This window comes from Saccostrea echinata, unplaced genomic scaffold (assembly GCF_033153115.1).
Source record: "Saccostrea echinata isolate AGI-Se365-2 ecotype Australia unplaced genomic scaffold, CSIRO_AGI_Sech_v1 ptg000023l, whole genome shotgun sequence".
Lineage (NCBI taxonomy): Eukaryota > Metazoa > Mollusca > Bivalvia > Ostreida > Ostreidae > Saccostrea > Saccostrea echinata.
Window position 1 is genome coordinate 9,076,147 of NW_026889772.1, and position 13,280 is coordinate 9,089,426.

The 13,280-nt window shown below is 34.8% G+C and overlaps 1 protein-coding gene across 1 annotated transcript in view; it reads right to left on the minus strand.

The window, feature by feature from the left end:
* The window catches only part of LOC133191655 (tyrosyl-DNA phosphodiesterase 2-like), a 507,986-nt gene extending 495,714 nt beyond the window's left edge, over positions 1 to 12,272 (minus strand). Inside the window, exons 1-3 of the mRNA XM_061327399.1 lie at positions 12,103 to 12,272; positions 9,242 to 9,452; positions 8,670 to 8,840 (exon numbers count right to left, since the gene is read on the minus strand). Coding sequence (XP_061183383.1) covers positions 8,670 to 8,840; positions 9,242 to 9,452; positions 12,103 to 12,272 — 552 coding nt within the window. The remainder of the gene's footprint in view (positions 1 to 8,669; positions 8,841 to 9,241; positions 9,453 to 12,102) is intronic.
* Positions 12,273 to 13,280: the final 1,008 nt, after the last annotated feature.

A 13,280-nucleotide genomic window follows, 5' to 3' on the forward strand; every position in this document is an offset into this window, starting at 1 on the left:
TAGGGGCCATAAGGGGCCAGAATGCTAAATCTTTGACGCTTTATATCTCAAAAGTGGGAAATATTTTGATAAGCAATATTGAACAAAAGATGCCCAAAATAATGTTCTAAACAGGATGCGACCTTTCATTTTATGCTGAACGTCCCCATTAAGGAGTTGAAGGGCTGCGAATATTTTAGAAACGAAAAAGAATTTCTGACTAGTTGTTGAACAAAAGTGTAAAAAAAATCATGAGAGCTTTCAGTTGATATCAAGGAAAAGGGTCTGACACCTTAAATAAGGGGCTGAGAGGGGCCGAAAGTATACAATCAATAACTCTTTAATGATCAATATTTTGTAATATATTACTGAAGCGAAATAGTTCTTCTTCACACACTTTATCTAAATAACATGATGTTGATATCATATGTTACGCAATAAGGGGTTTTCAGGGGGCTAAATTGCATAATCTTTGGCGCAATATGTCTCGAAAAGGAAGAATATTTTTATAAACAGTATTGAACAAAAGACGTTCAAAATAATATTCTGAACAATATGCACTCTTTGAATTTTTGCTAGATGTCCCCATTTAGGACTTATAGGGCCGGCCCTTAATATTTCTTTTGCATATATCCCGAAAATAAAAAAGAATTTCTGAGTAGTTATTGAACAAAAAGTGCTCAAAACCATGAGAGCTTTAAGATGATATCAAGAAAAAGGGTCTGACCTCTCACATTAGGGGCCAAGAAAGGCCGAAAGTCTTTAACCTTTAATGATCAATATTTTGTTAAACATTAGTAAAGAAAAATTGTTCGTCTTAACAATTTATTTATATCATTATATTTGAACGAAAATCTCAGTCAAATTCGTATCTCATCTTATCAAAAATCGGACGGAAGACCCACTCGTTGCTCGCAACGAGATCTCATCTAGTTATTAAGGTCTTCCGTCTCCAACGGAAGACCTTATTGTTTTCGTTCGGTTTCTTTTTCCCTATTATTATTATTAAGGTCTTCCGTCTCCAACGGAAGACCTTATTGTTTTCGTTCGGTTTCTTTTTCCCTATTATTATTATTATTATTATTATTATTTTTCTTCCAACCGATTTTGTGCACGCGATTTCTCAGAAACGGCTGGGCCGATTTACACCAAACTTTCAGATGTAAAAGATATTCAATTGATCTTGATAGGTTTTTTTGTTTTTTGATGACGTCACTTCCGGTCGTGAGATATTGACGATTTTCTGATTTTCAGAGGGTCGGCTTGTCCTGGAATCTCCTCCTAAACGACTAAAGCTATTGAGTTAAGATTTTCAGTGAAGATAGAGGAAAGATTGTAGATGTGCAATTGGGCATCTATATCTTTCCAGCTCAAATGGCGTTGAAGCTCGCCTGGGCTCGAAAAATAGGCTCACAAACATCTCGCAAAATTTGACACGTTTTCTTTTATATCTTTTTACCTGTAAATATTTTGTTAAAACATGTATAACAAAAGATGTGTAAAATGATAAGACCTTTCATTTGATATCAAACAAAAATGGCTGATCTCTCAAATTAGGGGCTCAGAGGGGCCAAAAGTCTTAAATGTATAACTCTTGAACGATCAATATTTTGTTATAAATTACTGAAGCAAAAATGTTCATCTTATCGATTTGCAACTATATGTTTTAAAATTTTGATCATATGTTACGTAATAAGGGGTCAAAAGGGGCCAGAATGCTAAATCTTTGATGCTTTATATCTCAAAAAGGGGGAATATTTTGAAAAGCAATATTGAACAAAAGATGTTCGGAATAATGTTCTTAACAATATGCAACCTTTCAATTTTTGCAAAACGGCCCCATTAAGGACTCGAAGGGCTGGCCCCTAAATATTTCAATTCAGCATATCTCGAAAACGAAAATAGATTTCTGAATAGTTGTTGAACAAAAAATCTTCAAAATCACAAGACTTTTCAATTGATATCAAGAAAAAAGGGCTGATCCCTTAAATTAGGGGCTCAGGGGGCCCAAAAGTCTTTCATGTATAACTTTTGAACGATCAATATTTTGTTATAATTTACTGAAGCAAAAATGTTCATCTTATCGATTTGCAACTATATGTTTTAAAACTTTGATCATATGTTACGTAATAAGGGGCCAAAAGGGGCCAGAATGCTAATTCTTTGATGCTTTATACCTCAAAAAGGGGGAATATTTTGAAAAGCAATATTGAACAAAAGATGTTCAGAATAATGTTCTAAACAATATGCAACCTTTCAATTTTTCCAAAACGACCCCATTAAGGACTTGAAGGGCTGGCCCCTAAATATTATAATTCAGCATATCTCGAAAACGAAAATAGATTTCTGAATAGTTGTTGAACAAAAAGTCTTCAAAATCACAAGACCTTTCATTTGATATCAAGAAAAAGGGGCTGACCCCTCAAATTAGGGGCTCAGAGGGGCCAAAAGTCTTTCATCTTTAACTCTTTAACGATCAATAATTTGTAGTACATTACTGAAGCAAACATGCTTATCTTAACGATTTACAACAATTTATGATAAGATACTGATCATACGTTACGTAACAAGGGGTCAAAAGGGGCCAGAATGCTGAATCTTTGACGCTTTATATCTCTTAAAGGGGGAATATTTTGATAAGCAATACAGACCAAAGATAGTCAGAGTTATGTTCTTAACAATATGCACCTTTTCAATTTTTGTCAAACGGCCCCAATAAGGACTTGGAGGGGCAGCCCCTAAATATTTCAATTCAGCATATCTCCACAACGAAAAGAAATATCTGAATAATTGTTGAACAAAAATTCTTCAAAATCACAAGACCTTTTATTTGATATGAAGAAAAAGGAGCTGACTCCTCAAATTAGGGGCCCAGAGGGGCCAAAAGTCTTTCATCTATAACTCTTTAACGATCAATAATTTGTAATACATTACTGAAGCAAACATGCTTATCTTAACGATTAACAACAATATATGATAAGATTCTGATCATATGTTACGTATAAGGGGTCACAAGGGGCCAGAATGCTACATCTTTGACGCTTTATATCTCGAAAAGGTGGAATATTTTGATAAGCAATACTGAACAAAAGATGGTCAGAATAATGTTCTAAACAATATGCACCCTTTCAATTTTTGTAAAACGGCCCCATTTAGGACTTTTAGGGATGGCCCTTAAATATTTCTATTCAGCATATCTCCACAACGAAAAGAAATCTCTGAATATTTCTTGAAGAAAACGTTTTTAAAATCACAAGACCTTTCAATTGATATCAAGAAAAAGGGGCTGACCCCTAAAACTAGGGGCTCAGAGGGGCCAAAAGCATGTCATCTATAGCTCTTTGATAATGTTATATAAATCAAAAGAATGAAATCTAATTAGGGAAGTCTATAAATTATTATCTTTTGACAAAGATCACAGTCAAAATCATATCTCATCTTTTCGAAAAATCGGACGGAAGACCTACTCGTTGCTCGCAACGAGATCTCATCTAGTTATTATTATTATTTTTTTCTGTCCAAATTTTGTGCAGACGATTTCTCAGAGATGGTTGGATGGATTCACTTGAAATTTTCAGAGATGATGTATCATGATCTAAACCTTGTTCATTTTTTTTATTTTTTGGAAATTTACTTCCGGTCGGAAGTTATCGCCCTTTAATCGAATTTTTAGTGACCATTTTGTCTACACAAAAACTCAAAAATGACAAAAGATAGAGTGCTGAGATTTTCAGTGATAACAGAGGACATGTTCTAGTTGTGCACCTCAGTTTTCAAACTTTCTGGAAGTGCCTAGTATGGAAGCTCGGTAGGGGTCAAAATTTAGGACATGAATCAGGAGTGAATTTTCGAGACATTTTTTATCATATCTTCAAAACTATGAATATTTTCTTAAAACACGTTGAACAGAAATTGTGCAGAATTACTAGATCTTTTATATGATATCAAGAAAAAAGGGCTGACTCATCACATTAGGGGCCAAAAGGGGCAGAAAGTTTTAAATCCATAACTCTTTAACGATCAATATTTTGTTATACATTACTGAAACAAAAATGTTTATCTGAACAATCTACAACTATATATTATAATAAAAATCTCATATGTTACATAATTAGGGGCCATAAGGGGCCAGAATGCTAAATCTTTGACGCTTTATATCTCGAAAGTGGGAAATATTTTGATAAGCGATATTGAACAAAAGATGTTCAAAATAATGTTCTAAACAATATGCAACCTTTCAATATTTGCTAAACGTCCCCATTAAGGAGTTGAAGGGCCGGCCCCTAAATATTTCTTTTGCATATATCTCAGTAACGAAAAAGAATTTCTGAATAGTTGTTGAACAAAATGTGTTCAAAATCATAAGAGCTTTAAGGTGAAATCAAGAAAAAGGGGCTGGCCCCTCAAAATAGGGGCCGAGAGGGGCCGAAAGTGTTTCATCAATAACTCTTTAACGATCAATATTTTGTTATACATTACTGAAGCAAAAATGTTTATCTGAACAATCTACAACTACATATTATAATAAAAATCTCATATGTTACATAATTAGGGACCATAAGGGGCCAGAATGCTAAATCTTTGACGCTTTATATCTCGAAAGTGGGAAATATTTTGATAAGCAATATTGAATAAAAGATGTTCACAATAATGTTCTAAACAATATGTAACCTTTCAATTTTTGCTAAACGTCTCCATTAAGGAGTTGAAGGGCCGGCCCCTAAATATTTCTTTTGCATATATCTCGGAAACGAAAAAGAATTTCTGAATAGTTGTTGAACAAAAAGTGTTCAAAATCATAAGAGCTTTAAGGTGATATCAAGAAAAAGGGACTTGCCCCTCAAAATAAGGGCTGATAGGGGCCGAAAGTCTTTCGTCAATAACTCTTAAACGATCAATATTTTGTAATACATTACTAAGGCAGAATAGATCAACTTCACACTCCTTAACTATATAACGTTGTTGGCATCATATGTTACGTTATAAGGGGACAATAGGGGCCAGAATGCTAAATCTTTGACGCTTTATATCTCGAAAGTGGGAAATATCTTGATAAGCAATATTGAATAAAAGATGTTCACAATAACGTTCTGAACAATATGTTACCTTTCTATTTTTGCTAAACGTTCCCATTAAGGAGTTGAAGGGCCGGCCCCTATTATTTCTTTTGCAGATATTTCGGAAACGAAAAAAAAATGTAGAATAGTTGTTGAACAAAAAATGTTCAAAATCATGAGAGCTGTAAGAAGATATCAAGAAAATAGGGCTGGCCCCTCAAAATAGGGACCAAGACGGGCCGAAAATCTTTAATCTATAATCTTTAATGATCAACATTTTGTTATAGATTACTGAAGCAAAATTGATCGTCTTAACAATTTATTTATATCATTATATTTGAACGAAAGTCTCAGTCAAATTCTTATCTCATCTTATCAAAAATCGGACGGAAGACCCACTCGCATCTAGTTATTTATCTATTTTTTACGAGTTTACTGATCAAAATACATAGAAGTACTTTTTAGCTCACCTGAGCTGAAAGCTCAAGTGAGCTTTTCTGATCACATTTTGTCCGGCGTCCGTCTGTCTGTCCGTCTGTCTGTCCGTCTGTCTGTCCGTCTGTCTGTCTGTAAACTTTTCACATTTTCGACTTCTTCTCAAGAACCACTGGGCCAATTTCTACCAAACTTGCCACAAAGTATCCTTGGGTAAAGGGGATTCAAGTTTGTTCAAATGAAGGGCCATGCCCTCTTTCAAGGGGAGATAATTAGGGTTTAGTGAAAAAATAATGGCATCATTTAAAAATCTTCTTCTCAAGAACCGTAGGGCCAGGAAAGATGAAACTCATGTGGAAGCATCCTCAGGTAGTGTAGATTCAAGTTTGTTCAAATCATGACCCCCGGGGGTAGGGCAGGGCCACAATGGAGAATCAAAGTTTTACATAGAAATATATAGGAAAAATCTTTAAAAATCTTCTTGTCAAGAACAGCAAAGCCATGATGAGTCATATTTATATGGAAGCATCTTCAGGTAGTGTAGATTCAAGTTTGTTCAAATCATGATCCCCGGGGGTAGGGCGGGGCCACAATGGAGGATCAAAGTTTTACATAGAAATATATAGGAAAAATCTTTAAAAATCTTCTTCTCAAGAACAGCAAAGCCATAATGAGCCATATTTATATGGAAGCATCCTCAGGTAGTGTAGATTCAAGTTTGTTCAAATCATGACCCCCGGGGGTAGGGCAGGGCCACAATGGAGGATCAAAGTTTTACATAGAAATATATAGGAAAAATCTTTAAAAATCTTCTTTTCAAGAACAGCAAAGTCATGATGAGTCATATTTATATGGAAGCATCCTCAGGTAGTGTAGATTCAATTTTGTTCAAATCATGACCCCCGGGGGTAGGGCGGGGCCACAATGGAGGATCAAAGTTTTACATAGAAATATATAGGAAAAATCTTTAAAAATCTTCTTGTCAAGAACAGCAAAGCCATGATGAGTCATATTTATATGGAAGCATCTTCAGGTAGTGTAGATTCAAGTTTGTTCAAATCATGACCCCCGGGGGTAGGGCGGGGCCACAATGGAGGATCAAAGTTTTACATAGAAATATATAGGAAAAATCTTTAAAAATCTTCTTGTCAAGAACAGCAAAGCCATGATGAGTCATATTTATATGGAAGCATCCTCAGGTAGTGTAGATTCAAGTTTGTTCAAATCATGACCCCCGGGGGTAGGGCGGGGCCACAATGGAGGATCAAAGTTTTACATAGAAATATATAGGAAAAATCTTTAAAAATCTTCTTGTCAAGAACAGCAAAGCCATGATGAGTCATATTTATATGGAAGCATCTTCAGGTAGTGTAGATTCAAGTTTATTCAAATCATGACCCCCGGGGGTAGGGCGGGGCCACAATGGAGGATCAAAGTTTTACATAGAAATATATAGGAAAAATTTTAAAAATCTTCTTTGCAGGAACAGCAAAGCCCTGATTGATGTATTATTATGTGGAAGCATCCTCAGGTAGTGTAGATTCTATTTTATTCAAATCATGGCCCCCATGGGTAGGATGGGGCCACAATGGAGGATCAAAGTTTTAAATAGAAATGTAAAGGAAAATATCTTCTGAAGAACTGCAAACCATGATTAGTCATTTTGTTATGGAAACATATAGAAAAAATATTTCTTCCCAAGAACAAGAAAGCTATGTTTAGTCATACTGATATGGAAGCATCCTCAGGTAGTGTAGATTCAAGTTCAAATGATGACCCCTGGGATAGGGAGGAGCCACAATGGGGGATCAAATTTTTACAAAGGAATATATGGGAAATTTTTTTAAAATCTTCTCAAGTACAACAAAGCCATTTGTTATATTGACATGGAAGCATCATCAGGTAGTTTAAAATTCAAGCCCCCCCCCCCTTCCTGGTAATCTTTTCAATACTGAACTGATTTGTGCTTTTGCCCAGCCAATCTGCTCAGGTGAGCGATGTGGCCCATGGGCCTCTTGTTATATTATACATTAAAAGTTCTTGGATAATTCTTTTTATTCAAATGACCAATCAATTATTTACAGTGATTAAATATATTGAGTAAATAACAAAGGGTAATAACTTCTATGAATGTAGAATACAAATTTCTCTACATGATCAAAAGAGCCCTGCCCAGGACTAGAATCATTCACTCAGGGGCTATTTATTTCATAGCTTGAAAAAAGCACTCTTGCTCATCATAATCATACACTTAGTTTGTCTGGTAAATACCCAGGAGCAGAGAAGAAGATTTTGAAAGAATAAATGCATGTTCACTATAAGATTATAGACCTTCACAATAACACCAGGACCTCCGACCAAGGTGCCATGAATTTTGCAACTTCAGAAGAAGCACCCTTGACCATCATAATCATGCATTTAGTTTATCTGCTAAATACCCATGAGCAGAGAAGATTTTTGGAAAATTAATGAAATTTCAATTTACATTGATCATTTGAGCTGCCATTATTAACACCGGAACTCCTAATCAAGAATTCATGAATCATGAATTTCACAACTTTAGAAGAGGCATCCTTGCTCTTAACCATGCACTTATTTCGCCTGCTTAATACCCAGGAACAAAGAAGGAGATTTTCAAGGAATCACATCTAATATAATTTTACTGTATAATCAATAGAGAACCGCCCTTACACCAAAACCCTTATCTCAGGGGCCACAAATTTCACAATTTTGGAAGAGGTACCTTTTTCGGTATGCTCTTAGTTTGCCTGGTAAATATACAAGGGAATAGAAAATGAGTTAAAGAAATTTATGCATTTCCACTATATGAACGACGGTCGACAGATAAACAGATAACAGTTGTCACTTAGGTGACTCATTACAATTCCTGTTGAAATTTTCAAATAAGATTATTTTTAAATTGTGCTGGAGGACACAGCTATCAAGTCAAGAATTCTAACTGGACAGCTATGATAGGCGATATCTTGACATAGATTATCATAAACATGAAGAAATGGTCAAAATGTACTGTTGTCATGTCTTGTTGTACATTTTGTATTTACTGACACACCTGGTAAATTCAAAATTAACAACATGACAGAACACTAGTTTTTCTAGCATTACATGTATCATGTTGATTTATTAGCACAGAAGAACTAAAAATTTTAAAACAATTGTCTGAAATTAGTATCTTAATACCTCCCTATCTCTAAGATTCATATCTCCACCAAATATTATTGTATGGTCCATTGGCGTAGACTTCATCGCTTCAAAGCAGAATACCAGCTGGTCTTTTCTTTCCTCACTGCAATTCAACAAACTCTCCAGGTGTGACGTCATAAAAATGAATTGCACGCCCTTTATTCTACACTGAATGCATAAGAAAAATATCTATAATTAATTGATAATAACAAATATGCATAGTAATATATTCTATTCCTCTCTAGAAAAAAATGTATTAACATATTTTTTTCCATTTTTGTTTAATTCTGTTTGAAAACTTTGAGAGTTTTGCAATAAATAGGGAGTGCTTCGTTAGAAACCGTGGTTAAAAGAAATGATCACAAGAAATGGTTAAGAGTATTTAAGATAATGCTGTAAGTTTGGATGAAGGGTTTTTCAATAAACCAAAAAAAAAAGAAATAATGTCTTTTTTTAACTGTTCAAACTTTATATAAAAAAGACTAGTTATTTTACTACAGACACTGTCTCAAGTGTTATATTATTGATTTTTGTAAATGTATGTTCCTTAAACACAGATCAGTGAATACCCTTGCTAAAAGTAAATTTCTTCCCATTCTTGTGTTTTCAAACGGCATTACACTGTAGCTTTGGAAATCAAGATCTTCCATTTTCAACATAATGGCAACAAAATAGTCATTTCCCCGAGCTGGAATTACTATATATTCTGGACATTTCTCTTTCAGGATCACTAAAGTGTCCATTATCACTTCCTGTAGCAGAACAACATGAGGATCCACTCTGAAAGCAGAACAAAGAAGCCTTAAAAATCAAAGAGCCATTTGACTATAAATTGTGGACAGGTAAGTGTTCAAAAGCACTTGTTCAACTGCAACAAACACTGCCAAATCTGTTCATGGGCTTTTAAAATCTTCCATACCCTCCAATTCAATCATTGCAAATAAGCTGTATACATGTATTTGAATTCAGGGATATTTTCTTTATTTCTTATCCATTCTTTCGTTTTCACTAAATTGGAGGCGATAAAAGAATTAGAAAGATTACATGAACTATATGTTATGGTTCCGACAGGCTTATTATTATAACTATATTTTAGGAGAACTTGGTTTTAATTCTATGCTGGAAATCCACTTTGTACTCAAAGTTCACTTTTTAAGAATGAAATTCTTCAAAATCACATTTCAATCTTTAATTTTTTTAAAATTCCAGTCAACCAAGAAGGGGAAATCAATCTACCCTACCTGGATACCTAAATTTACAAAAATCATTACAAACAGAGATACATTGCTGGTTCCAGCAAATGCTCTACAGAGCCCTATCTTTACGCCTGACAAAATGTTAACTGCTGTAAAGGAGAAAAATCAGACGTAGTGTACCACTGCACATTCTAGAAGTGCTGTAATCAGATTTTGATTCTCAAAAATTCGAAAGTACGTTTAGAAAATTTAAGACGTCAAATTTTTCAAAAGTTAGTAACATCAAAACGAACGACTTTTCTACGCTTCAGACAACCATTCCTCACGATAAATTAAACTCTAGGCTTTTTGACATCATAGACAATTGCTTCTTCAATAAAAACGGAACTCGGAAATTTTCATATCTTATGATTGGTCATCAACAAAATAACTTTGTTAAAAATCACTCTAATTCTACACGCAATTACTCTGAAGTTCATAATAAAAGGATAATGGAGTTCCTTATTGACAACATCTTTATAGTCTTCGGAGACCAGGTCTTCCAACAAACTGTTGAAAAATTCTGGTGAGCTCTTACTGTGCTTCTTTATTAGCATACCTGGTTTTATGTTCCTATGACGTGTTTGCTCTGCTCTTGCTCTGCTCCTGATCTGTATTTTTTCTATGGACTTTTGAGCTTGATTACTGTTCGTTATCTCCATATTTGATACAAAAACTTTAATATGAGAAGAAGAAACACTTGTTGTGGCCTTCAACTCGACATTCAGATATATCGATTTACGATAGTTACTTCCATTCATATGTCGACTCTATATATCCCAGTGAACTCACAATAAACGATGTCACAGTCTTGCCACATTTGTTTCATATTTGAATGTTTTCGTGACGATAGACAATAATGAAATTGTGTGACAAACGAAGTCAACTTTCCTTTTTTTTATTTAGTTATATTCCGCTATCACTTGCCTATGGTGTTTACGTCTCCCAACTCATTCACTACTCAAGAGCATGCTCTGAGTACGATCAATTTTTAAACCAAGTCTGGCATCTGACAGATAAAGTGATGTTAGAGGGATCTCAAAAACCCTCGTTTAAAGTCAGCATTCTGTAAATTCTATGGTCGTTATAATGACTTTGTTAGCAAAGAAAACCTATCATTGGGTCGTTTTTTGGCTGACTTGTTTCATACCATTGTTAGGCCTTTGTTTTTATACTAAATTTGACTACGGAAATTCCGTTTACCTGATCAATACATAGAGCTCAGGGGGATGCTTACTCCTCCTAGGCACCTGATCCCACCTCTGGATTTCCAGGGGTCCGTATTTTATGCACTGTCACAGATTTGTATTGCATGTAGATATTTCAAGATTTCGCAAATTTTATGATCGATACAGTAACCTTGTTTGCAAATTTAATCTGTCGTTGGGTCGAATGCTGACTGACATTTTCATACAGATTTTTAGGCCATTATTTTCAAACTGAATTGTCTGCGGTTTTTTCCGTTTACCTTATCATGACAAGGAGCACATGTTTTTTTGTATTATTTAAATAGACGCTTGGGAATGATTACTATTATCTTCACTTTTCATTTAACCTCTGAATGATGTTGCAGATTTCTTATGTTTTAGACTTACCTGTGAATGATGTTGCAGATTTCTTCGGCTCCAGACTTACCTATGAAAGATGTTGCAGATTTCTTCTGCTCCAGACGTACCTATGAATGATGTTGCAGATTTCTTCGGCTCCAGAATTACCTATGAATGATGTTGCAGATTTCTTCTGCTCCAGACTTACCTATGAATGATGTTGCAGATTTCTTCTGCTCCAGACGTACCTATGAATGATGTTGCAGATTTCTTCGGCTCCAGACTTACCTATGAATGATGTTGCAGATTTCTTCTGCTCCAGACTTACCTATGAATGATGTTGTAGATTTCTTCTGCTCCAGACGTACCTATGAATGATGTTGCAGATTTCTTCTGTTCTAGACTTACCTATGAATGATGTTGCAGATTTCTTCTGTTCTAGACTTACCTATGAATGATGTTGCAGATTTCTTCTGTTCTAGACTTACCTATGAATGATGTTGCAGATTTCTTCTGCTCCAGACTTACCTATGAATGATGTTGCAGTTTTCTTCTGTTCTAGACTTACCTATGAATGATGTTGCAGATTTCTTCTGTTCTAGACTTACCTTTGAATGATGTTGCAGATTTCTTTTGTTCTAGACTTACCTATGAATGATGTTGCAGATTTCTTCTGTCCTTGTCTCTGCTGTCGACTCCACTAAACCTTCTATATTATAACTCAGAACTCGAATTCTTTTCTGCGTCTCATCATGGTCGTTGCTTTCGCTTTGAATAGATGTTATATTACCATTATTTGCACAATATTTGGTTTTCATTAAGATGCTATCAACTATTAATTCCAATGAACACGAGATAATTCTAAACAATTGATCTATCTCCGTAAACATGTACATGTATTATAATTAGCTAGCTTGAGATTCTCCATTATTTTTTGTTCTATAGGCAATACTTTTTATCACCCTGACCCTAGTGGTCACTAAATACTTATTCGACAACCATCATGACCATGCCATGCTTGAATTTAACATTTCGTCTCCATGATTTTTTGATAGGGCAATCAATGTCATTTACTTTCTTTATATAAATATTCTTTGGGAACTTAATTCCATGGGCCATAATAATCACCTGTTTCATCTTGTAGTTCGCAGATTTCTTTTTCAGATTTGTAATATTTGTATATAAAATCATGAATGATATCGTCCACAGTAGGTTTGGTGAATCTTGTTCATTTGGCAAATGTTCAAACACATTCTAAGAAGATGGGCAAACAAGGCGAGCGAAATGCCTACAGTACGACAAACGTGAAGGAGAAAAAATAAAATCTCAATGCAAAATTTTCTTCGATTGCCTGACGCCACGTGCGTCAGGCAGTATAAGGATTAATTTTTTCATGATCCGAAACTAAGCGATCTTTCTTAATGAACTAGATTTTTGTGCAAGCTGATTTACATCGGAATTTGTTATCTGCATTTAAACAAATACAGTTTGCAGCAGAAAGAGTCATATTACTGACGCATATAATCATGTGTTTAATTCCTTCGGGTTTTTTTGCATGCACATGTTTGTTCTTTGTGATTCTTTGAACGGACATGTCCGTGTAACATTTTTTCTGCGTTTCTTAACTAATGGATCAGTCCATTTGCCTTCTACGAAAGGGGTGACCCAATCATTTCGCGCCAAATGTCACATGTAAATTATCTTCGTGCCTTTTTCTTGGATTGTTCTATTGAATGGGTGTGATAACTTCTATGGAAATAAATGAAGTTTATTCTTTTAACCTGATTCTTAAGCTTCAGATTTTTTATTAACAGTACATTTTATCT